Below are 25724 nucleotides of genomic sequence, written 5' to 3' on the forward strand. Positions count from 1 at the left end.
TGAGGGGTTGACAGAGTTGTAAATATTTAACTTGACTGAAGTGCTGCTGGTTAAATTTTACTCAGGTCAGATTACTTGTAAAGAAAGTATAGTACATCAAGTGAAGGTAAACAAATTGGTCACAAGGTGTTTCTTCTGCGTCAGCCACTTGGTGTAAACAAATAGCCATCAATGGATCAGATGGAAAGACATCAACGAACTGTATATTACTGTTGAGGAACAGCAGCAGGGATGTGTACTAGCATTTCAAGGTATAGTGGCACAGTTAAAAAAAGAGATCTCAATGCCAGTATCCCAATTAGATTGACAAGATCAATAATATTGGACTCTTACAGTACTGATAAAGCTGTTATTATCTGATGCGACAGTATACATTTCCAATTCTGCAACAGGACAGCGGTGGTCACTGCTGAGGTTGATTAAACAATGAGACATTTTCACATCACTCTCATTCGCTTTATAGATCATAAACAATTGTGTTAAAACTGTCTATCTCTGTGCCTCTCTATTCACATACGGCAATGGCAAAGCATCATTTAAACGAGTGTGTGTATGCCATCTAGTGTCAGGATATTGTACTGACATTGAGGGATATTGACAAGTCACCATTACCCTCTTTGGCTTAGCAGGGATAGTGAACATGATTTTCACTAATGGACACAAATACAGGAACCCTAGATGCTGATTTAAAAAACAACAACACTTCTTTGGCACGGTTGAAGTAGCATTTTGCATGGCTACTGTATTGGTTTCCATATCATTGGACAGATGTTTCTAATCATGCATTACCTATGTATTTGAATGCTATAGATTATTGCATGTGTCACAGAGATTTTGTGTTATCAAAACAAATTACTAACTGCTATGGCAAGTGCATATTGCAGATATTAGTCAAAGTCTGAGAAGTGGTAGGTTGGCACAGCCCATTGCATTTTCTTGAATACCAAAAACACTCACATCTCAAAATCAACGGGCTCCAAACCGCATGCCAACATTATAAAAATATTTGAAAATATTTAAATCACATTTTATTCTTACTATAAGTTTACTCCTGGTTACTATTGCATCTATGTGAATTCAAAACATGTTCTAAATGTTGCTGTTATTTTGTGCATTTGTAGTAAATGTAGAGCAAAAGCCACCAGGTCAAAAATTTACTCAATGTAGTAACAGCATGTTTCTGTATGATGAGGACATCAGTTCTGAAACAAACCTTGGGCAAGAGTTTCAGGAAGTGTTTTTTTTTTTTTTTTTTACATTCTTACCTTGTGTTTACTGCAGAGTAGCTTTGCTCATGTAGTGAGGTGTGATTAACTGGAGTCTGAATAGAAATTAGATTTTTATATAAGAGCACAAGAGGCTACAGTAAATTACAATTAATATAAATTAAGTCATAAATATAACAAATTACTAGTATATGACATAATGTGCAATATACGGATCTGTAATTTGCTTTATTTCTAGCATGGAAAACAATTGTAATTAAAACATTTTTGCTGTCTATAGCCTTCATCTAGGGTTGATGTTCAAAACCTCTGGACGTTTTGTTTTGACCTGGAAAGACACAAGAATGATTACATATTAATAACATTTTAACTAAAATATTACATGTATCTGTCCTTGAACTTCAGAAGACTTCCAGAGGTACTGTATGTAATATCAGACTAGTAAACGAGAATACCTGCAATTGGGTGTCAACATTTTTTAGCTGTGGCCTAAAACCTTTGATGTGTAAGTGCCTGCAAATCCCAAGTTGTGATCTCCTGGGGAAAAGAACATGATAATATTGAAATTGCAAATGTTAGAGTCCTTGCGGATCAATTGTTAGGCAGATCAGTGATTACTAAAAAAACAGACCTCTACACACCTGTATCAGAGAAGTCAAAGAAATCTTCCTCAAAGGCAGACAGTCTTCTGTTGTAGGAGTTGCTTCTTCTCCTAAAATAAAGAGGCAGTTCCTTTAGTTTCCCATGGCAATGTTTGTAACTTTATGATTGCTGGCAACAAGAAACAACATTTGTTGACCATTTGCATATTACTATATAGGAAGATGCAGGTTGGACATCACAACCCACCAAATGCTCATATGTCTCTTTTTGACAATGACAGCAATGACAATGATAATCAAGAGCAAGAGTGCTGCTGCCAACGATCCAAAGAGTGCACCATAGAAACCTGGACCCCGACGGAAGAGGTCACACTGTGGTCCATAAAACTGCTCAAGGCTAGACTCGAAGCACCTGGATTGAAGGGCCATAAGAAGGAAACGTTACTAAAAAAAAGCATTAGGAGCAAAATATAATATTTAAGGTCCTTGCAATTAAGATAAAAAACTGATATTTTTACTTACCTACATGTTGGCCCTTTGTAAATGTTATTGTGACATTCTCCATGTTGATGACAGTAATCAGGGTTTGTTTTGCAAGGTCCAGTACACTGCCATTGACCGTTACTAATCTCAGCAGTGTAATTAGCAAACTGAGAGCAGTTTACAAAAGGCTTTAGATCTGTGATATCTGATTGATAAAAAAGTGATGTATTTAGCATTTGTAAAAGTACCATGAAACAAATATAGAATTGTTGACATATATTGAAAGAAGAAACACTGACAGTGCAAAGCAACAATAAGTTAAGTACGCACATTTAGAACTGACAGAGTACACTTACTTGTAATCTCAGGTAGCTGAAAGGTGAATCCATTTAACTGCACAGCTGAATTATTAAAGGCCTGAGATATATTTTTGAGGTTACTTGTGTCATTCAAGATATTAAACAACACTCCATCAAGCTGAGTGTTGACAAATTGGATTTGAGTTTCATTGTTTGGATAGATGTACTCAGCCACGCTCTCTGCAACAACACTTCCTGACCTACAGTTGAAAAATAGAAAAATATTAACCAAAAAACAGCGTGTACTTGATTAAAGAGTAATTTAAATAATTGTATCAGTAAAGTTGAAATGAAAACCTACGATAACTTGATGACTTGTACTTTTTTAAAGGTTTCTGGATCTGCTTCTTTGCATAGCCCTTCAAGCTACAACACAGAACAGATGTTATTATAGCATGGTTATAACAATTAATAAAAAAAGACATTAACATAAAAAAGTATAGAGCAAAACACAAATGATAAAAAGTTGCTTTATTATTACTTATCGCCTGATAAATATTAAGTGTAACAATAAGTAAGTTACAGGACATGAATAAATACTACTATCATTAAGTCATGCAACAATGAAAAAAATATTTACCTCCCGTTCTAATTTCTCAATGAATTTTAATGATTGAGGTGAGCTTAGATTATTAAAAGCAGGCTGAAAAGTGATTTGAATTGTCAAAGTAATATTTGCTTTTCGAGTTGGAATTGCTCCGGTATCTGCAAAACATGATGAAACCGTTAAATTGAAATTGCAAATATTTTATTGACACTGCAATAACATTTTACATTCACTTCACTGAGGTAAGAAATATCAATGCCAAAATCAGACACAATGTTAACATACTGCTAAAATCCAATAACTTATCTCTGCTTCCAATATTTTTCTTCAGTTTTTAGAATATTTTGAAGACCTGTATTTCGATATAAAAAATCTCACCAATATGAACAGGGGTGTCGTTCTTTCCAAAAGTGCAGACATCTCCAAAGACAAAATCTTGACATTGGCAGTGACATCTTCCAAGTGTCACGTTGAACTTACAGGTACCCCCGATACACGGACAGTCCTTACACTGAGGAGTTGTAGATAATGTTGACACAGTGACAGTAGTTGTGCTGGTTCCTGTTGGTGTTGTTTCACTGTTTTGGTCAGAAGATGTTTGAGTGAAATGAGTAGTTAGTGGAGGGACTGTAGAGGATGAACTTGGTGAGACCTCTGTATTTGTGCTGTTATTGATTGTTGTTGTCGGTTGATCAGTCTTGGTAGTTGTTTTTCCACTTGTGGAAAGGGTTGAGGCTGTTAATTTTGGTGTTGCCATGGGTGTTGTCGTCGTCACAGATGAAGATCGTTGCTCTGTTGAGGAGGACATTGTTGTAGGTGTTCCTTGGTTAGTTAAAGGTAGCTGAGTGGTGCTGATTCCTGTTGGTGTTGTTTCCCTGTTGTGGTCAGGAGATGTTTGACTGAAATGAGTAGTAAGCGGAGGTAATGTAGATTGTAAACTTGGTAAGACCTTTGTATTTGTCGGGGAATTGATTGTTGTTGTGAATTGATGAGTCTTGGTAGTTATTGGTTCTCCATTTGTGGTGGGTGTTGAGGTTGACACTGTTGATTCAATTTTCCCTGTGGATGTCACTGTCGGAATAGATGTAGTTTGTTGCTCTGTCGATGAGGAAATTGTTGTAGATGTTTCCAGGGTACTTAACAGGGGATGCGTTGTGCTGGTTCCTGTTGGTGTTGTTTCACTGTTTTGGTCAGAAGATGTTTGAGTGAAATGAGAAGTTAGTGTAGGGACTGTAGAGGATGAACTTGGTGAGACCTCTGTATTTGTGCTGGAATTGATTGTTGTTGTCGGTTGACCAGTCTTGGTAGTTGTTTTTCCATTTGTGGCAAGGGTTGAGGCTGTTAATTCTGTTGTTGCCATGGGTGTTGTCGTCGTCACAGATGAAGATCGTTGCTCTATCGAGGAGGGAATTGTTGTAGAGGTATTCAGGGTACTTAACAGGAGATGAGTTGTGCTGGTTGCTGTTGGTGTTGTTTCACTGTTTTGGTCAGAAGATGTTTGAGTGAAATGAGTAGTTAGTGGAGGGACTGTAGAGGGTGAACTTGGTGAGACCTTTGTATTTGTCGGGAATTTTTTTAATGTAGTCTTGTTTCCCATTTGGGTGGTCTGTTATATTTGGGTGTACCAATAATGTTTTGTTGCTAATTGTATGTACTTAACGAGATGTTTGTTGACTTTTAAAGAGAAAGAGTAGTTAGTGGAGGGACTGTAGAGGGTGAACTTGGTGAGACCTCTGTATTTGTCTGAGGTAATTGTTGTTGTCGATTGATCAGTCTTGGTAGTTCTTGTTTCTCCATTTGTGGTGGGTGTCGAGGTTGACACTGTTGATTCAATTTTCCCTGTGGGTGTCACTGTCGGAATAGATGTAGTTTGTTGCTCTATCGAGGAGGACATTGTTGTAGATGTTTCTTGGTTATTTAAGGAGATGAGTTGTGCTGGTTCCTGTTGGTGTTGTTTCACTGTTTTGGTCAGAAGATGTTTGAGTGAAATGAGTAGTTAGTGGAGGGACTGTAGAGGGTGCAAGTGAGACCTCTGTATTTGTGCGGGAATTAATTTTGTTGTCGATTCATCAGTCTTGGTAGTTCTTGTTTCTCCATTTGTGGTGGGTGTTGAGGTTGACACTGTTGATTCAATTTTCCTCGTGGGTGTCACTGTCGGAATAGATGTAGTTTGTTGCTCTGTTGAGGAGAACATTGTTGTAGATGTTTCTTGGTTACTTAACGGGAGATGAGTTGTGCTGGTTCCTGTTGGTGTTGTTTCACTGTTTTGGTCAGAAGATGTTTGAGTGAAATGAGTAGTTAGTGGAGGGACTGTAGAGGGTGAACTTGGTGAGACCTCTGTATTTGTGCGGGAATTAATTGTTGTTGTCGATTCATCAGTCTTGGTAGTTCTTGTTTCTCCATTTGTGGTGGGTGTTGAGGTTGACACTGTTGATTCAATTTTCCCTGTGGGTGTCACTGTCGGAATAGATGTAGTTTGTTGCACTGTCGAGGAGGACATTGTTGTAGATGTTTCTTGGTTATTTAAAGGGAGATGAGTTGTGCCGGTTCCTGTTGGTGTTGTTTCACTGTTTTGGTCAGAAGATGTTTGAGTGAAATGAGTAGTTAGTGGAGGGACTGTAGAGGGTGAACTTGGTGAGACCTCTGTATTTGTTCGTGAATTAATTGTTGTTGTCGATTCATCAGTCTTGGTAGTTCTTGTTTCTCCATTTGTGGTGGGTGTTGAGGTTGACACTGTTGATTCAATTTTCCCTGTGGGTGTCACTGTCGGAATAGATGTAGTTTGTTGCACTGTCGAGGAGGACATTGTTGTAGATGTTTCTTGGTTAGTTGAAGGGAGATGAGTTGTGCCGGTTCCTGTTGGTGTTGTTTCACTGTTTTGGTCAGAAGATGTTTGAGTGAAATGAGTAGTTAGTGGAGGGAATGTAGAGGGTGAACTTGGTGAGACCTCTGTATTTGTGCGGGAATTAATTGTTGTTGTCGATTCATCAGTCTTGGTAGTTCTTGTTTCTCCATTTGTGGTGGGTGTTGAGGTTGACACTGTTGATTCAATTTTCCCTGTGGGTGTCACTGTCGGAATAGATGTAGTTTGTTGCTCTGTTGATGAGAACATTGTTGTAGATGTTTCCAGGGTACTTAACAGGAGATGAGTTGTGCTGGTTCCTGTTGGTGTTGTTTCACTGTTTTGGTCAGAAGATGTTTGAGTGAAATGAGTAGTTAGTGGAGGGACTGTAGAGGGTGAACTTGGTGAGACCTCTGTATTTGTGCGGGAATTAATTGTTGTTGTCGATTCATCAGTCTTGGTAGTTCTTGTTTCTCCATTTGTGGTGGGTGTTGAGGTTGACACTGTTGATTCAATTTTCCCTGTGGGTGTCACTGTCGGAATAGATGTAGTTTGTTGCACTGTCGAGGAGGACATTGTTGTAGATGTTTCTTGGTTATTTAAAGGGAGATGAGTTGTGCCAGTTCCTGTTGGTGTTGTTTCACTGTTTTGGTCAGAAGATGTTTGAGTGAAATGAGTAGTTAGTGGAGGGACTGTAGAGGGTGAACTTAGTGAGACCTCTGTATTTGTGCGGGAATTAATTGTTGTCGATTCATCAGTCTTGGTAGTTCTTGTTTCTCCATTTGTGGTGGGTGTTGAGGTTGACACTGTTGATTCAATTTTCCCTGTGGGTGTCACTGTCGGAATAGATGTAGTTTGTTGCTCTGTTGATGAGAACATTGTTGTAGATGTTTCCAGGGTACTTAACAGGAGATGAGTTGTGCTGGTTCCTGTTGGTGTTGTTTCACTGTTTTGGTCAGAAGATGTTTGAGTGAAATGAGTAGTTAGTGGAGGGACTGTAGAGGGTGAACTTGGTGAGACCTCTGTATTTGTGCGGGAATTAATTGTTGTTGTCGATTCATCAGTCTTGGTAGTTCTTGTTTCTCCATTTGTGGTGGGTGTTGAGGTTGACACTGTTGATTCAATTTTCCCTGTGGGTGTCACTGTCGGAATAGATGTAGTTTGCTGCTCTGTCGATGAGAACATTGTTGTAGATGTTTCCAGGGTACTTAACAGGAGATGAGTTGTGCTGGTTCCTGTTGGTGTTGTTTCACTGTTTTGGTCAGAAGATGTTTGAGTGAAATGAGTAGTTAGTGGAGGGACTGTAGAGGGTGAACTTGGTGAGACCTCTGTATTTGTGCGTGAATTAATTGTTGTTGTCGATTCATCAGTCTTGGTAGGTCTTGTTTCTCCATTTGTGGTGGGTGTTGAGGTTGACACTGTTGATTCAATTTTCCCTGTGGGTGTCACTGTCGGAATAAATGTAGTTTGCTGCTCTGTCGATGAGAACATTGTTGTAGATGTTTCCAGGGTACTGAACAGGAGATGAGTTGTGCTGGTTCCTGTTGGTGTTGTTTCACTGTTTTGGTCAGAAGATGTTTGAGTGAAATGAGTAGTTAGTGGAGGGACTGTAGAGGGTGAACTTGGTGAGACCTCTGTATTTGTCGGGAGAGCGCGGGAAATAATTGTTGTCGATTCATCAGTCTTGGTAGTTCTTGTTTCTCCATTTGTGGTGGGTGTTGAGGTTGACACCGTTGATTCAATTTTCCCTGTGGGTGTCACTGTCCGGAATAGATGTAGTTTGTTGCACTGTCGAGGAGGACATTGTTGTAGATGTTTCTTGGTTAGTTAAAGGGAGATGAGTTGTGCTGGTTCCTGTTGGTGTTGTTTCACTGTTTTGGTCAGAAGATGTTTGAGTGAAATGAGTAGTTAGTGGAGGGACTGTAAGGGGGTGAACTTGGTGAGACCTCTGTATTTGTGCGGGAATTAATTGTTGTTGTCGTTCATCAGTCTTGGTAGTTCTTGTTTCTCCATTTGTGGTGGGTGTTGAGGTTGACACTGTTGATTCAATTTTCCTGTGGGTGTCACTGTCGGAATAGATGTAGTTTGTTGCTCTGTTGATGAGAACATTGTTGTAGATGTTTCCAGGGCTTAACAGGAGATGAGTTGTGCTGGTTCCTTTTGGTGTTGTTTCACTGTTTTGGTCAGAAGATGTTTGGGTGAAATGAGTAGTTAGTGGAGGGACTGTAGAGGGTGAACTTGGTGAGACCTCTGTGTTTATCTGTGGGGAATTAATTGTTGTTGTCGATTCATCAGTCTTGGTAGTTCTTGTTTCTCCATTTGTGCGTGGGTGTTCGAGGTTGACACTGTTGATTCAATTTTCCCTGTGGGTGTCACTGTCGGAATAGATGTAGTTTGTTGCACTGTCGGGAGGACATTGTTGTAGATGTTTCTTGGTTATTTAAAGGGAGATGAGTTGTGCCGGTTCCTGTTGGTGTTGTTTCACTGTTTTGGTCAGAAGATGTTTGGGTGAAATGAGTAGTTAGTGGAGGGACTGTAGAGGGTGAACTTAGTGAGACCTCTGTATTTTGTCGGGGAATTAATTGTTGTCGATTCATCAGTCTTGGTAGTTCTTGTTTCTCCATTTGTGGTGGGTGTTGAGGTTGACACTGTTGATTCAATTTTCCCTGTGGGTGTCACTGTCGGAATAGATGTAGTTTGTTGTACTGTCGAGGAGGACATTGTTGTAGATGTTTCTTGGTTAGTTAAAGGGAGATGAGTTGTGCCGGTTTCTGTTGGTGTTGTTTCACTGTTTTGGTCAGAAGATGTTTGAGTGAAATGAGTAGTTAGTGGAGGGACTGTAAAGGGTGAACTTGGTGAGACCTCTGTATTTGTCGAGAGTAATTGTTGTTGTCGATTCATCAGTCTTGGTAGTTCTTGTTTCTCCATTTGTGGTGGGTGTTGAGGTTGACACTGTTGATTCAATTGTCCCTGTGGGTGTCACTGTCGGAATAGATGTAGTTTGTTGCTCTGTTGATGAGAACATTGTTGTAGATGTTTCCAGGGTACTTATAAGGAGATGAGTTGTGCTGGTTCCTGTTGGTGTTGATTCACTGTTTTGGTCAGAAGATGTTTGAGTGAAATGAGTAGTTAGTGGAGGGACTGTAGAGGGTGAACTTGGTGAGACCTCTGTATTTGTGCGGGAATTAATTGTTGTTGTCGATTCATCAGTCTTGGTAGTTCTTGTTTCTCCATTTGTGGTGGGTGTTGAGGTTGACACTGTTGATTCAATTTTCCCTGTGGGTGTCACTGTCGGAATAGATGTATTTTGTTGCACTGTCGAGGAGGACATTGTTGTAGATGTTTCTTGGTTAGTTGAAGGGAGATGAGTTGTGCCGGTTCCTGTTGGTGTTGTTTCACTGTTTTGGTCAGAAGATGTTTGAGTGAAATGAGTAGTTAGTGGAGGGACTGTAGAGGGTGAACTTGGTGAGACCTCTGTATTTGTGCGTGAATTAATTGTTGTTGTCGATTCATCAGTCTTGGTAGGTCTTGTTTCTCCATTTGTGGTGGGTGTTGAGGTTGACACTGTTGATTCAATTTTCCCTGTGGGTGTCACTGTCGGAATAAATGTAGTTTGCTGCTCTGTCGATGAGAACATTGTTGTAGATGTTTCCAGGGTACTGAACAGGAGATGAGTTGTGCTGGTTCCTGTTGGTGTTGTTTCACTGTTTTGGTCAGAAGATGTTTGAGTGAAATGAGTAGTTAGTGGAGGGACTGTAGAGGGTGAACTTGGTGAGACCTCTGTATTTGTGCGGGAATTAATTGTTGTTGTCGATTCATCAGTCTTGGTAGTTCTTGTTTCTCCATTTGTGGTGGGTGTTGAGGTTGACACTGTTGATTCAATTTTCCCTGTGGGTGTCACTGTCGGAATAGATGTAGTTTGTTGCTCTGTTGATGAGAACATTGTTGTAGATGTTTCCAGGGTACTTAACAGGAGATGAGTTGTGCTGGTTCCTGTTGGTGTTGTTTCACTGTTTTGGTCAGAAGATGTTTGAGTGAAATGAGTAGTTAGTGGAGGGACTGTAGAGGGTGAACGTGGTGAGACCTCTGTATTTGTGCGGGAATTAATTGTTGTTGTCGATTCATCAGTCTTGGTAGTTCTTGTTTCTCCATTTGTCGTGGGTGTCGAGGTTGACACTGTTGATTCAATTTTCCCTGTGGGTGTCACTGTCGGAATAGATGTAGTTTGTTGCACTGTCGAGGAGGACATTGTTGTAGATGTTTCTTGGTTATTTAAAGGGAGATGAGTTGTGCCAGTTCCTGTTGGTGTTGTTTCACTGTTTTGGTCAGAAGATGTTTGAGTGAAATGAGTAGTTAGTGGAGGGACTGTAGAGGGTGAACTTAGTGAGACCTCTGTATTTGTGCGGGAATTAATTGTTGTCGATTCATCAGTCTTGGTAGTTCTTGTTTCTCCATTTGTGGTGGGTGTTGAGGTTGACACTGTTGATTCAATTTTCCCTGTGGGTGTCACTGTCGGAATAGATGTAGTTTGTTGCACTGTCGAGGAGGACATTGTTGTAGATGTTTCTTGGTTAGTTGAAGGGAGATGAGTTGTGCCGGTTCCTGTTGGTGTTGTTTCACTGTTTTGGTCAGAAGATGTTTGGGTAAATGAGTAGTTAGTGGAGGGAATGTAGAGGGTGAACTTGGTGAGACCTCTGTATTTGTGAGGAAATAAATTGTTGTTGTCGATTCATCAGTCTTGGTAGTTCTTGTTTCTCCATTTGTGGTGGGTGTTGAGGTTGACACTGTTGATTCAATTTTCCCTGTGGGTGTCACTGTCGGAATAGATGTAGTTTGTTGCTCTGTTGATGAGAACATTGTTGTAGATGTTTCCAGGGTACTTATAAGGAGATGAGTTGTGCTGGTTCCTGTTGGTGTTGATTCACTGTTTTGGTCAGAAGATGTTTGAGTGAAATGAGTAGTTAGTGGAGGGACTGTAGAGGGTGAACTTGGTGAGACCTCTGTATTTGTGCGGGAATTAATTGTTGTTGTCGATTCATCAGTCTTGGTAGTTCTTGTTTCTCCATTTGTGGTGGGTGTTGAGGTTGACACTGTTGATTCAATTTTCCCTGTGGGTGTCACTGTCGGAATAGATGTATTTTGTTGCACTGTCGAGGAGGACATTGTTGTAGATGTTTCTTGTGTAGTTAAAGGGAGATGAGTTGTGCGGTTCCTGTTGGTGTTGTTTCACGTTTTGGTCAGAAGATGTTTGAGTGAAATGAGTAGTTAGTGGAGGGACTGTAGAGGGTGAACTTGGTGAGACCTCTGTATTTGTGCGTGAATTAATTGTTGTTGTCGATTCATCAGTCTTGGTAGGTCTTGTTTCTCCATTTGTGGTGGGTGTTGAGGTTGACACTGTTGATTCAATTTTCCCTGTGGGTGTCACTGTCGGAATAAATGTAGTTTGCTGCTCTGTCGATGAGAACATTGTTGTAGATGTTTCCAGGGTACTGAACAGGAGATGAGTTGTGCTGGTTCCTGTTGGTGTTGTTTCACTGTTTTGGTCAGAAGATGTTTGAGTGAAATGAGTAGTTAGTGGAGGGACTGTAGAGGGTGAACTTGGTGAGACCTCTGTATTTGTGCGGGAAATAATTGTTGTCGATTCATCAGTCTTGGTAGTTCTTGTTTCTCCATTTGTGGTGGGTGTTGAGGTTGACACTGTTGATTCAATTTTCCCTGTGGGTGTCACTGTCGGAATAGATGTAGTTTGTTGCACTGTCGAGGAGGACATTGTTGTAGATGTTTCTTGGTTAGTTAAAGGGAGATGAGTTGTGCTGGTTCCTGTTGGTGTTGTTTCACTGTTTTGGTCAGAAGATGTTTGAGTGAAATGAGTAGTTAGTGGAGGGACTGTAGAGGGTGAACTTGGTGAGACCTCTGTATTTGTGCGGGAATTAATTGTTGTTGTCGATTCATCAGTCTTGGTAGTTCTTGTTTCTCCATTTGTGGTGGGTGTTGAGGTTGACACTGTTGATTCAATTTTCCCTGTGGGTGTCACTGTCGGAATAGATGTAGTTTGTTGCTCTGTTGATGAGAACATTGTTGTAGATGTTTCCAGGGTACTTAACAGGAGATGAGTTGTGCTGGTTCCTTTTGGTGTTGTTTCACTGTTTTGGTCAGAAGATGTTTGAGTGAAATGAGTAGTTAGTGGAGGGACTGTAGAGGGTGAACGTGGTGAGACCTCTGTATTTGTGCGGGAATTAATTGTTGTTGTCGATTCATCAGTCTTGGTAGTTCTTGTTTCTCCATTTGTGGGTGGGTGTAGGGTTGACACTGTTGATTCAATTTTCCCTGTGGGTGTCACTGTCGGAATAGATGTAGTTTGTTGCACTGGCGAGGAGGACATTGTTGTAGATGTTTCTTGGTTATTTAAAGGGAGATGAGTTTTCCCGGTTCCTGTTGGTGTTGTTTCACTGTTTTGGTCAGAAGATGTTTGAGTGAAATGAGTAGTTAGTGGAGGGACTGTAGAGGGTGAACTTAGTGAGACCTCTGTATTATCTGTGCGGAATTAATTGTTGTCGATTCATCAGTCTTGGTAGTTCTTGTTTCTCCATTTGTGGTGGGTGTTGAGGTTGACACTGTTGATTCAATTTTCCCTGTGGGTGTCACTGTCGGAATAGATGTAGTTTGTTGCACTGTCGAGGAGGACATTGTTGTAGATGTTTCTTGGTTAGTTGAAGGGAGATGAGTTGTGCCGGTTCCTGTTGGTGTTGTTTCACTGTTTTGGTCAGAAGATGTTTGAGTGAAATGAGTAGTTAGTGGAGGGACTGTAGAGGGTGAACTTGGTGAGACCTCTGTATTTGTGCGGGAATTAATTGTTGTTGTCGATTCATCAGTCTTGGTAGTTCTTGTTTCTCCATTTGTGGTGGGTGTTGAGGTTGACACTGTTGATTCAATTTTCCCTGTGGGTGTCACTGTCGGAATAGATGTAGTTTGTTTGTTGCTTGTTGATGAGAACATTGTTGTAGATGTTTCCAGGGTACTTAACAGGAGATGAGTTGTGCTGGTTCCTGTTGGTGTTGTTTCACTGTTTTGGTCAGAAGATGTTTGAGTGAAATGAGTAGTTAGTGGAGGGACTGTAGAGGGTGAACTTGGTGAGACCTCTGTATTTTATCTTGAGAATAATTGTTGTTGTCGATTCATCAGTCTTGGTAGTTCTTGTTTCTCCATTTGTGGTGGGTGTTGAGGTTGACACTGTTGATTCAATTTTCCCTGTGGGTGTCACTGTCGGAATAGATGTAGTTTGTTGCACTGTCGAGGAGGACATTGTTGTAGATGTTTCTTGGTTATTTAAAGGGAGATGAGTTGTGCCAGTTCCTGTTGGTGTTGTTTCACTGTTTTGGTCAGAAGATGTTTGAGTGAAATGAGTAGTTAGTGGAGGGACTGTAGAGGGTGAACTTAGTGAGACCTCTGTATTTGTGCGGGAATTAATTGTTGTCGATTCATCAGTCTTGGTAGTTCTTGTTTCTCCATTTGTGGTGGGTGTTGAGGTTGACACTGTTGATTCAATTTTCCCTGTGGGTGTCACTGTCGGAATAGATGTAGTTTGTTGCACTGTCGAGGAGGACATTGTTGTAGATGTTTCTTGGTTAGTTGAAGGGAGATGAGTTGTGCCGGTTCCTGTTGGTGTTGTTTCACTGTTTTGGTCAGAAGATGTTTGAGTGAAATGAGTAGTTAGTGGAGGGAATGTAGAGGGTGAACTTGGTGAGACCTCTGTATTTGTGCGGGAATTAATTGTTGTTGTCGATTCATCAGTCTTGGTAGTTCTTGTTTCTCCATTTGTGGTGGGTGTTGAGGTTGACACTGTTGATTCAATTGTCCCTGTGGGTGTCACTGTCGGAATAGATGTAGTTTGTTGCTCTGTTGATGAGAACATTGTTGTAGATGTTTCCAGGGTACTTATAAGGAGATGAGTTGTGCTGGTTCCTGTTGGTGTTGATTCACTGTTTTGGTCAGAAGATGTTTGAGTGAAATGAGTAGTTAGTGGAGGGACTGTAGAGGGTGAACTTGGTGAGACCTCTGTATTTGTGCGGGAATTAATTGTTGTTGTCGATTCATCAGTCTTGGTAGTTCTTGTTTCTCCATTTGTGGTGGGTGTTGAGGTTGACACTGTTGATTCAATTTTCCCTGTGGGTGTCACTGTCGGAATAGATGTATTTTGTTGCACTGTCGAGGAGGACATTGTTGTAGATGTTTCTTGGTTAGTTGAAGGGAGATGAGTTGTGCCGGTTCCTGTTGGTGTTGTTTCACTGTTTTGGTCAGAAGATGTTTGAGTGAAATGAGTAGTTAGTGGAGGGACTGTAGAGGGTGAACTTGGTGAGACCTCTGTATTGTCGTGCGGAATTAATTGTTGTCGATTCATCAGTCTTGGTAGTTCTTGTTTCTCCATTTGTGGTGGGTGTTGAGGTTGACACTGTTGATTCAATTTTTCCCTGTGGGTGTCACTGTCGGAATAGATGTAGTTTGTTGCTCTGTTGATGAGAACATTGTTGTAGATGTTTCCAGGGTACTTAACAGGAGATGAGTTGTGCTGGTTCCTGTTGGTGTTGTTTCACTGTTTTGGTCAGAAGATGTTTGAGTGAAATGAGTAGTTAGTGGAGGGACTGTAGAGGGTGAACTTGGTGAGACCTCTGTATTTGTGCGGGAATTAATTGTTGTTGTCGATTCATCAGTCTTGGTAGTTCTTGTTTCTCCATTTGTGGTGGGTGTTGAGGTTGACACTGTTGATTCAATTTTCCCTGTGGGTGTCACTGTCGGAATAGATGTAGTTTGTTGCACTGTCGAGGAGGACATTGTTGTAGATGTTTCTTGGTTAGTTGAAGGGAGATGAGTTGTGCCGGTTCCTGTTGGTGTTGTTTCACTGTTTTGGTCAGAAGATGTTTGAGTGAAATGAGTAGTTAGTGGAGGGACTGTAGAGGGTGAACTTGGTGAGACCTCTGTATTTGTGCGGGAATTAATTGTTGTCGATTCATCAGTCTTGGTAGTTCTTGTTTCTCCATTTGTGGTGGGTGTTGAGGTTGACACTGTTGATTCAATTTTCCCTGTGGGTGTCACTGTCGGAATAGATGTAGTTTGTTGCTCTGTTGATGAGAACATTGTTGTAGATGTTTCCAGGGTACTTAACAGGAGATGAGTTGTGCTGGTTCCTGTTGGTGTTGTTTCACTGTTTTGGTCAGAAGATGTTTGAGTGAAATGAGTAGTTAGTGGAGGGACTGTAGAGGGTGAACTTGGTGAGACCTCTGTATTTGTGCGGGAATTAATTGTTGTCGATTCATCAGTCTTGGTAGTTCTTGTTTCTCCATTTGTGGTGGGTGTTGAGGTTGACACTGTTGATTCAATTTTCCTGTGGGTGTCACTGTCGGAATAGATGTGGTTTGCTGCTCTGTCGATGAGAACATTGTTGTAGATGTTTTCTAGGGTACTTAACAGGAGATGAGTTGTGCTGGTTCCTGTTGGTGTTGTTTCCCTGTTTTGGTCAGAAAATGTTTGAGTGAAATGAGTAGTTAGTGGAGGGACTGTAGAGGGTGAACTCGGTGAGACCTCTGTATTTGTGCTGGAGATTAATTGTTGTCGATTCATCAGTCTTGGTAGTTCTTGTTTCTCCATTTGTGGTGGGTGTTGAGGTTGACACTGTTGATTCAATTTTCCCTGTGGGTGTCACTGTCGGAATAGATGTAGTTTGTTGCACTGTCGAGGAGGACATTGTTGTAGATGTTTCTTGGTTAGTTGAAGGGAGATGAGTTGTGCCGGTTCCTGTTGGTGTTGTTTCACTGTTTTGGTCAGAAGATGTTTGAGTGAAATGAGTAGTTAGTGGAGGGAATGTAGAGGGTGAACTTGGTGAGACCTCTGTATTTGTGTGGGAATTAATTGTTGTTGTCGATTCATCAGTCTTGGTAGTTCTTGTTTCTCCATTTGTGGTGGGTGTTGAGGTTGACACTGTTGATTCAATTGTCCCTGTGGGTGTCACTGTCGGAATAGATGTAGTTTGTTGCTCTGTTGATGAGAACATTGTTGTAGATGTTTCCAGGGTACTTAACAGGAGATGAGTTGTGCTGGATCCTGTTGGTGTTGTTTCACTGTTATGGTCAGAAGATGTTTGAGTGAAATGAGTAGTTAGTGGAGGGACTGTAGAGGGTGAACTTAGTGAGACCTCTGTATTTGTGCGGGAATTAATTGTTGTCGATTCATCAATCTTGGTAGTTCTTGTTTCTCCATTTGTGGTGGGTGTTGAGGTTGACACTGTTGATTCAATTTTCCCTGTGGGTGTCACTGTCGGAATAGATGTGGTTTGCTGCTCTGTCGATGAGAACATTGTTGTAGATGTTTCCAGGGTACTTAACAGGAGATGAGTTGTGCTGGTTCCTGTTGGTGTTGTTTCCCTGTTGTGGTCAGAAGATGTTTGAGTGAAATGAGTAGTTAGTGGACGGATTGTAGAGGGTGAACTCGGTGAGACCTCTGTATTTGTGCTGGAATTGATTGTTGTTGTCGGTTCATCAGTCTTGGTAGTTGTTTTTCCATTTGTGGTGGGTGTTGAGGTTGACACTGTTGATTCAATTTTCCCTGTGGGTGTCACTGTCGGAATAGATGTAGTTTGCTGCTGTGTCGATGAGAACATTGTTGTAGATGTTTCCAGGGTACTTAACAGGAGATGAGTTGTGCTGGATCCTGTTGGTGTTGTTTCACTGTTATGGTCAGAAGATGTTTGAGTGAAATGAGTAGTTAGTGGAGGGACTGTAGAGGGTGAACTTAGTGAGACCTCTGTATTTGTGCGGGAATTAATTGTTGTCGATTCATCAGTCTTGGTAGTTCTTGTTTCTCCATTTGTGGTGGGTGTTGAGGTTGACACTGTTGATTCAATTTTCCCTGTGGGTGTCACTGTCGGAATAGATGTGGTTTGCTGCTCTGTCGATGAGAACATTGTTGTAGATGTTTCCAGGGTACTTAACAGGAGATGAGTTGTGCTGGTTCCTGTTGGTGTTGTTTCCCTGTTGTGGTCAGAAAATGTTTGAGTGAAATGAGTAGTTAGTGGACGGATTGTAGAGGGTGAACTCGGTGAGACCTCTGTATTTGTGCTGGAATTGATTGTTGTTGTCGGTTCATCAGTCTTGGTAGTTGTTTTTCCATTTGTGGTGGGTGTTGAGGTTGACACTGTTGATTCAATTTTCCCTGTGGGTGTCACTGTCGGAATAGACGTAGTTTGCTGCTCTGTCGATGAGAACATTGTTGTAGATGTTTCCAGGGTACTTAACAGGAGATGAGTTGTGCTGGTTCCTGTTGGTGTTGTTTCACTGTTTTGGTCAGAAGATGTTTGAGTGAAATGAGTAGTTAGTGGAGGGACTGTAGAGGGTGAACTTGGTGAGACCTCTGTATTTGTGCGGGAATTAATTGTTGTTGTCGGTTGATCAGTCTTGGTAGTTGTTTTTCCACTTGTGGAAAGGGTTGAGGCTGTTAGTTCTGTTGTTGCCATGGGTGTTGTCGTCGTCACAGATGAAGATCGTTGCTCTATTGAGGAGGACATTGTTGTAAATGTTCCTTGGCTACTTAAAGGGAGCGGAGTTGTGCTGATTCCTGTTGATGTTGTTTCCCTGTTGTGGTCAGGAGATGTTTGATTGAAATGAGTAGTAAGAGGAGGTAATGTAGAGGGTAAACTTGGTGAGACCTCTGTATTTGTGCGGGAATGAATTGTTGTTGTCGATTCATCAGTCTTGGTAGTTCTTGTTTCTCCATTTGTGGTGGGTGTTGAGGTTGACACTGTTGATTCAATTTTCCCTGTGGGTGTCACTGTCGGAATAGATGTGGTTTGCTGCTCTGTCGATGAGAACATTGTTGTAGATGTTTCCAGGGTACTTAACAGGAGATGAGTTGTGCTGGTTCCTGTTGGTGTTGTTTCACTGTTTTGGTCAGAAGATGTTTGAGTGAAATGAGTAGTTAGTGGAGGGACTGTAGAGGGTGAACTTGGTGAGACCTCTGTATTTGTGCGGGAATTAATTGTTGTTGTCGGTTGATCAGTCTTGGTAGTTGTTTTTCCACTTGTGGAAAGGGTTGAGGCTGTTAGTTCTGTTGTTGCCATGGGTGTTGTCGTCGTCACAGATGAAGATCGTTGCTCTATTGAGGAGGACATTGTTGTAAATGTTCCTTGGCTACTTAAAGGGAGCGGAGTTGTGCTGATTCCTGTTGATGTTGTTTCCCTGTTGTGGTCAGGAGATGTTTGATTGAAATGAGTAGTAAGAGGAGGTAATGTAGAGGGTGAACTTGGTGAGACCTCTGTATTTGTGCGGGAATGAATTGTTGTTGTCGATTCATCAGTCTTGGTAGTTCTTGTTTCTCCATTTGTGGTGGGTGTTGAGGTTGACACTGTTGATTCAATTTTCCCTGTGGGTGTCACTGTCGGAACAGATGTAGTTTGTTGCACTGTCGAGGAGGACATTGTTGTAGATGTTTCTTGGTTAGTTGAAGGGAGATGAGTTGTGCCGGTTCCTGTTGGTGTTGTTTCACTGTTTTGGTCAGAAGATGTTTGAGTGAAATGAGTAGTTAGTGGAGGGAATGTAGAGGGTGAACTTGGTGAGACCTCTGTATTTGTGCGGGAATTAATTGTTGTTGTCGATTCATCAGTCTTGGTAGTTCTTGTTTCTCCATTTGTGGTGGGTGTTGAGGTTGACACTGTTGATTCAATTGTCCCTGTGGGTGTCACTGTCGGAATAGATGTAGTTTGTTGCACTGTCGAGGAGGACATTGTTGTAGATGTTTCTTGGTTATTTAAAGGGAGATGAGTTGTGCCGGTTCCTGTTGGTGTTGTTTCACTGTTTTGGTCAGAAGATGTTTGAGTGAAATGAGTAGTTAGTGGAGGGACTGTAGAGGGTGAACTTGGTGAGACCTCTGTATTTGTGCGTGAATTAATTGTTGTTGTCGATTGATCAGTCTTGGTAGTTCTTGTTTCTCCATTTGTGGTGGGTGTTGAGGTTGACACTGTTGATTCAATTTTCCCTGTGGGTGTCACTGTCGGAATAGATGTAGTTTGCTGCTCTGTCGATGAGAACATTGTTGTAGATTTTTCCAGGGTACTTAACAGGAGATGAGTTGTGCTGGTTCCTGTTGGTGTTGTTTCACTGTTTTGGTCAGAAGATGTTTGAGTGAAATGAGTAGTTAGTGGAGGGACTGTAGAGGGTGAACTTGGTGAGACCTCTCTATTTGTGCGGGAATTAATTGTTGTTGTCGATTCATCAGTCTTGGTAGTTCTTGTTTCTCCATTTGTGGTGGGTGTTGAGGTTGACACTGTTGATTCAATTTTCCCTGTGGGTGTCACTGTCGGAATAGATGTAGTTTGTTGCTCTGTCGAGGAGGACATTGTTGTAGATGTTTCTTTGTTAGTTAAAGGGAGATGAGTTGTGCTGGTTCCTGTTGGTGTTGTTTCACTGTTTTGGTCAGAAGATCTTTGAGTGAAATGAGTAGTTAGTGGAGGGACTGTAGAGGGTGAACTTGGTGAGACCTGTGTATTTGTGCGGGAATTAATTGTTGTTGTCGATTGATCAGTCTTGGTAGGTCTTGTTTCTCCATTTGTGGTGGGTGTTGAGGTTGACACTGTTGATTCAATTTTCCCTGTGGGTGTCACTGTCGGAATAGATGTAGTTTGCTGCTCTGTCGATGAGAACATTGTTGTAGATGTTTCCAGGGTACTTAACAGGAGATGAGTTGTGCTGGTTCCTGTTGGTGTTGTTTCACTGTTTTGGTCAGAAGATGTTTGAGTGAAATGAGTAGTTAGTGGAGGGACTGTAGAGGATGAACTTGGTGGGACCTCTGTATTTGTGCTGGAAATTATTGTTTTTGTCGGTTGATCAGACTTGGTAGTTGTTTTTCCATTTGTGGAAAGGGTTGAGGCTGTTAATTCTGTTGTTGCCATGGGTGTTGTCGTCGTCACAGATGAAGATTGTTGCTCTATCGAGGAGGACATTGTTGTAGATGTTTCTTCATTAGTTAAAGGGAGCTGAGTTGTGCTGGTTCCTGTTGGTGGTGTTTCACTGTTTTGGTCAGAAGATGTTTGAGTGAAATGAGTAGTTAGTGGAGGGACTGTAGAGGGTGAACGTGGTGAGACCTCTCTATTTGTGCGGGAATTAATTGTTGTTGTCGATTCATCAGTCTTGGTAGTTCTTGTTTCTCCATTTGTGGTGGGTGTTGAGGTTGACACTGTTGATTCAATTTTCCCTGTGGGTGTCACTGTCGGAATAGATGTAGTTTGTTCCTCTGTCGAGGAGGACATTGTTGTAGATGTTTCTTTGTTAGTTAAGGGGAGATGAGTTGTGCTGGTTCCTGTTGGTGTTGTTTCACTGTTTTGGTCAGAAGATGTTTGAGTGAAATGAGTAGTTAGTGGAGGGACTGTAGAGGGTGAACTTGGTGAGACCTCTGTATTTGTGCGGGAATTAATTGTTGTTGTCGATTCATCAGTCTTGGTAGTTCTTGTTTCTCCATTTGTGGTGGGTGTTGAGGTTGACACTGTTGATTTAATTTTCCCTGTGGGTGTCACTGTCGGAATAGATGTAGTTTGTTGCTCTGTCGAGGAGGACATTGTTGTAGATGTTTCTTGGTTAGTTAAAGGGAGATGAGTTGTGCTGGTTCCTGTTGGTGTTGTTTCACTGTTTTGGTCAGAAGATGTTTGAGTGAAATGAGTAGTTAGTGGAGGGACTGTAGAGGATGATCTTGGTGAGACCTCTGTATTTGTGCTGGAAATGATTGTTTTTGTCGGTTGATCAGACTTGGTAGTTGTTTTTCCATTTGTGGAAAGGGTTGAGGCTGTTAATTCTGTTGTTGCCATGGGTGTTGTCGTCGTCAGAGATGAAGATCGTTGATCTATCGAGGAGGACATTGTTGTAGATGTTTCTTCATTAGTTAAAGGGAGCTGAGTTGTGCTGGTTCCTTTTGGTGGTGTTTCACTGTTTTGGTCAGAAGATGTTTGAGTGAAATGAGTAGTTAGTGGAGGGACTGTAGAGGGTGAACTTGGTGAGACCTCTCTATTTGTGCGGGAATTAATTGTTGTTGTCGATTCATCAGTCTTGGTAGTTCTTGTTTCTCCATTTGTGGTGGGTGTTGAGGTTGACACTGTTGATTCAATTTTCCCTGTGGGTGTCACTGTCAGAATAGATGTAGTTTGTTGCTCTGTCGAGGAGGACATTGTTGTAGATGTTTCTTTGTTAGTTAAAGGGAGATGAGTTGTGCTGGTTCCTGTTGGTGTTGTTTCACTGTTTTGGTCAGAAGATGTTTGAGTGAAATGAGTAGTTAGTGGAGGGACTGTAGAGGATGATCTTGGTGAGACCTCTGTATTTGTGCTGGAAATGATTGTTTTTGTCGGTTGATCAGACTTGGTAGTTGTTTTTCCATTTGTGGAAAGGGTTGAGGCTGTTAATTCTGTTGTTGCCATGGGTGTTGTCGTCGTCACAGATGAAGATCGTTGATCTATCGAGGAGGACATTGTTGTAGATGTTTCTTCATTAGTTAAAGGGAGCTGAGTTGTGCTGGTTCTTGTTGGTGGTGCTTCACTGTTTTGGTCAGAAGATGTTTGAGTGAAATGAGTAGTTAGTGGAGGGACTGTAGAGGGTGAACTTGGTGAGACCTCTCTATTTGTGCGGGAATTAATTGTTGTTGTCGATTCATCAGTCTTGGTAGTTCTTGTTTCTCCATTTGTGGTGGGTGTTGAGGTTGACACTGTTGATTCAATTGTCCCTGTGGGTGTCACTGTCAGAATAGATGTAGTTTGTTGCTCTGTCGAGGAGGACATTGTTGTAGATGTTTCTTTGTTAGTTAAAGGGAGATGAGTTGTGCTGGTTCCTGTTGGTGTTGTTTCACTGTTTTGGTCAGAAGATGTTTGAGTGAAATGAGTAGTTAGTGGAGGGACTGTAGAGGGTGAACTTGGTGAGACCTCTTTATTTGTGCGGGAATTAATTGTTGTTGTCGATTCATCAGTCTTGGTAGTTCTTGTTTCTCCATTTGTGGTGGATGTTGAGGTTGACACTGTTGATTTAATTTTCCCTGTGGGTGTCACTGTCGGAATAGATGTAGTTTGTTGCTCTGTCGAGGAGGACATTGTTGTAGATGTTTCTTGGTTAGTTAAAGGGAGATGAGTTGTGCTGGTTCCTGTTGGTGTTGTTTCACTGTTTTGGTCAGAAGATGTTTGAGTGAAATGAGTAGTTAGTGGAGGGACTGTAGAGGATGATCTTGGTGAGACCTCTGTATTTGTGCTGGAAATTATTGTTTTTGTCGGTTGATCAGTCTTGGTAGTTGTTTTTCCATTTGTGGAAAGGGTTGAGGCTGTTAATTCTGTTGTTGCCATGGGTGTTGTCGTCGTCACAGATGAAGATCGTTGATCTATCGAGGAGGACATTGTTGTAGATGTTTCTTCATTAGTTAAAGGGAGCTGAGTTGTGCTGGTTCTTGTTGGTGGTGTTTCACTGTTTTGGTCAGAAGATGTTTGAGTGAAATGAGTAGTTAGTGGAGGGACTGTAGAGGGTGAACTTGGTGAGACCTCTCTATTTGTGCGGGAATTAATTGTTTTTGTCGATTCATCAGTCTTGGTAGTTCTTGTTTCTCCATTTGTGGTGGGTGTTGAGGTTGACACTGTTGATTCAATTTTCCCTGTGGGTGTCACTGTCAGAATAGATGTAGTTTGTTGCTCTGTCGAGGAGGACATTGTTGGAGATGTTTCTTTGTTAGTTAAAGGGAGATGAGTTGTGCTGGTTCCTGTTGGTGTTGTTTCACTGTTTTGGTCAGAAGATGTTTGAGTGAAATGAGTAGTTAGTGGAGGGACTGTAGAGGGTGAACTTGGTGAGACCTCTTTATTTGTGCGGGAATTAATTGTTGTTGTCGATTCATCAGTCTTGGTAGTTCTTGTTTCTCCATTTGTGGTGGATGTTGAGGTTGACACTGTTGATTTAATTTTCCCTGTGGGTGTCACTGTCGGAATAGATGTAGTTTGTTGCTCTGTCGAGGAGGACATTGTTGTAGATGTTTCTTGGTTAGTTAAAGGGAGATGAGTTGTGCTGGTTCCTGTTGGTGTTGTTTCACTGTTTTGGTCAGAAGATGTTTGAGTGAAATGAGTAGTTAATGGAGGGACTGTAGAGGATGAACTTGGTGAGACCTCTGTATTTGTGCTGGAAATTATTGTTTTTGTCGGTTGATCAGTCTTGGTAGTTGTTTTTCCATTTGTGGAAAGGGTTGAGGCTGTTAATTCTGTTGTTGCCATGGGTGTTGTCGTCGGAATAGATGTAGGTTGTTGCTCTGTCGAGGAGGACATTGTTGTAGATGTTTCTTGGTTAGTTAAAGGGAGATGTGTTATGCTGGTTCCTGTTGGTGTTGTTTCACTGTTTTGGTCAGAAGATGTTTGAGTGAAATGAGTAGTTAGTGGAGGGACTGTAGAGGGTGAACTTGTTGAGACCTCTGTATTTGTGCGGGAATTAATTGTTGTTGTCGATTCATCAGTCTTGGTAGGTCTTGTTTCTCCATTTGTGGTGGGTGTTGAGGTTGACACTGTTGATTCAATTTTCCCTGTGGGTGTCACTGTCGGAATAGATGTAGTTTGCTGCTCTGTCGATGAGAACATTGTTGTAGATGTTTCCAGGGTACTTAACAGGAGATGAGTTGTGCTGGTTCCTGTTGGTGTTGTTTCACTGTTTTGGTCAGAAGATGTTTGAATGAAATGAGTAGTTAGTGGAGGGACTGTAGAGGGGGAACTTGGTGAGACCTCTCTATTTGTGCGGGAATTAATTGTTGTTGTCGATTCATCAGTCTTGGTAGTTCTTGTTTCTCCATTTGTGGTGGGTGTTGAGGTTGACACTGTTGATTCAATTTTCCCTGTGGGTGTCACTGTCGGAATAGATGTAGTTTGTTGCTCTTTCGAGGAGGACATTGTTGTAGATGTTTCTTTGTTAGTTAAAGGGAGATGAGTTGTGCTGGTTCCTGTTGGTGTTGTTTCACTGTTTTGGTCAGAAGATGTTTGAGTGAAATGAGTAGTTAGTGGAGGGACTGTAGAGGGTGAACTTGGTGAGACCTCTGTATTTGTGCGGGAATTAATTGTTGTTGTCGATTCATCAGTCTTGGTAGTTCTTGTTTCTCCATTTGTGGTGGGTGTTGAGGTTGACACTGTTGATCCGATTTTCCCTGTGGTTGTCACTGTCGGAAAAGATGTAGTTTGCTGCTCTGTCGATGAGAACATTGTTGTAGATGTTTCCAGGGTACTTAACAGGAGATGAGTTGTGCTGGTTCCTGTTGGTGTTGTTTCACTGTTTTGGTCAGAAGATGTTTGAGTGAAATGAGTAGTTAGTGGAGGGACTGTAGAGGGTGAACTTGGTGAGACCTCTGTATTTGTGCGGGAATTAATTGTTGTTGTCGATTCATCAGTCTTGGTAATTCTTGTTTCTCCATTTGTGGTGGGTGTTGAGGTTGACACTGTTGATTCAATTTTCCCTGTGGGTGTCACTGTCGGAATAGATGTAGTTTGCTGCTCTGTCGATGAGAACATTGTTGTAGATGTTTCCAGGGTACTTAACAGGAGATGAGTTGTGCTGGTTCCTGTTGGTGTTGTTTCACTGTTTTGGTCAGAATATGTTTGAGTGAAATGAGTAGTTAGTGGAGGGACTGTAGAGGATGAACTTGGTGAGACCTCTGTATTTGTGCTGGAAATGATTGTTTTTGTCGGTTGATCAGACTTGGTAGTTGTTTCTCCATTTGTGGAAAGGGTTGAGGCTGTTAATTCTGTTGTTGCCATGGGTGTTATCGTCGTCACAGATGAAGATCGTTGCTCTATCGAGGAGGACATTGTTGTAGATGTTTCTTCATTAGTTAAAGGGAGCTGAGTTGTGCTGGTTCCTGTTGGTGGTGTTTCACTGTTTTGGTCAGAAGATGTTTGAGTGAAATGAGTAGTTAGTGGAGGGACTGTAGAGGGTGAACTTGGTGAGACCTCTGTATTTGTGCGGGAATTAATTGTTGTTGTCGATTCATCAGTCTTGGTAGTTCTTGTTTCTCCATTTGTGGTGGGTGTTGAGGTTGACACTGTTGATTCAATTTTCCCTGTGGGTGTCACTGTCGGAATAGATGTAGTTTGCTGCTCTGTCGATGAGAACATTGTTGTAGATGTTTCCAGGGTACTTAACAGGAGATGAGTTGTGCTGGTTCCTGTTGGTGTTGTTTCACTGTTTTGGTCAGAAGATGTTTGAGTGAAATGAGTAGTTAGTGGAGGGACTGTAGAGGATGAACTTGGTGAGACCTCTGTATTTGTGCTGGAATTGATTGTTGTTGTGGTATGATTAATGTTGGTAGTTGTTTTTGCATTTGTGGTGATTGTTGTATTTGAGGCTGTTGATTCCATTTTTCCTGTGGGTGTCACAGCCGTAACAGATGTAGATTGTTGCTCTGATGATGAGGACATCATTTTTGTAGATGTTTCCTGGCTAGGTAATGATGTTAGTCCGGTGCCTGTTGGGGTTTCACTTTTGTGTTCAGGTGTTTTAGTGAAATTGGTTGTTAAAGTTGTGCTATTTGTATGATACTCAGTAGATGTGTGGTTAATCATGATTTCCTGCAGTTCTTGTGATTGAATCACATATTGTTGGTCTTTGTTGTTAGATACTAGTCTTCTTAGAAAAATCT

The 25724-nt window shown here is 41.5% G+C and overlaps 4 protein-coding genes across 4 annotated transcripts; all 4 read right to left on the reverse strand.

Annotated features, from left to right (window-relative positions):
• Positions 1-1443: 1443 nt before the first annotated feature.
• On the reverse strand, positions 1444-7691 carry LOC120556758 (mucin-2). The gene is made up of 10 exons (XM_039796476.1): positions 6380-7691; positions 5435-6073; positions 3251-3417; positions 2972-3036; positions 2668-2870; positions 2351-2516; positions 2076-2240; positions 1868-1938; positions 1682-1763; positions 1444-1554 (listed from the first exon to the last, which is right to left on the reverse strand). Exons 1-9 carry the CDS (start codon positions 7548-7550, stop codon positions 1705-1707), a joined length of 2706 nt encoding a protein of 901 aa, XP_039652410.1. The 5' UTR covers positions 7551-7691; the 3' UTR covers positions 1444-1554; positions 1682-1704.
• A 1328-nt stretch (positions 7692-9019) lies between these two features.
• LOC120556759 (mucin-2-like) lies at positions 9020-15433 on the reverse strand. The gene is made up of 4 exons (XM_039796477.1): positions 14633-15433; positions 13716-14327; positions 13054-13105; positions 9020-9134 (listed from the first exon to the last, which is right to left on the reverse strand). The coding sequence occupies exons 1-4, from the start codon at positions 15189-15191 to the stop codon at positions 9020-9022; spliced, it is 1338 nt and encodes a 445-aa protein (XP_039652411.1). The 5' UTR covers positions 15192-15433.
• Positions 15434-16039: 606 nt separating this feature from the next.
• LOC120556760 (mucin-2-like) lies at positions 16040-20348 on the reverse strand. The gene is made up of 2 exons (XM_039796478.1): positions 16436-20348; positions 16040-16154 (listed from the first exon to the last, which is right to left on the reverse strand). The coding sequence occupies exons 1-2, from the start codon at positions 20041-20043 to the stop codon at positions 16040-16042; spliced, it is 3723 nt and encodes a 1240-aa protein (XP_039652412.1). The 5' UTR covers positions 20044-20348.
• A 383-nt stretch (positions 20349-20731) lies between these two features.
• On the reverse strand, positions 20732-24774 carry LOC120556762 (mucin-2-like). The gene is made up of 2 exons (XM_039796482.1): positions 20899-24774; positions 20732-20809 (listed from the first exon to the last, which is right to left on the reverse strand). The coding sequence occupies exons 1-2, from the start codon at positions 24595-24597 to the stop codon at positions 20732-20734; spliced, it is 3777 nt and encodes a 1258-aa protein (XP_039652416.1). The 5' UTR covers positions 24598-24774.
• Between the last annotated feature and the right edge of the window lie 950 nt (positions 24775-25724).

This window comes from Perca fluviatilis, chromosome 4, assembly GCF_010015445.1.
Source record: "Perca fluviatilis chromosome 4, GENO_Pfluv_1.0, whole genome shotgun sequence".
Lineage (NCBI taxonomy): Eukaryota > Metazoa > Chordata > Actinopteri > Perciformes > Percidae > Perca > Perca fluviatilis.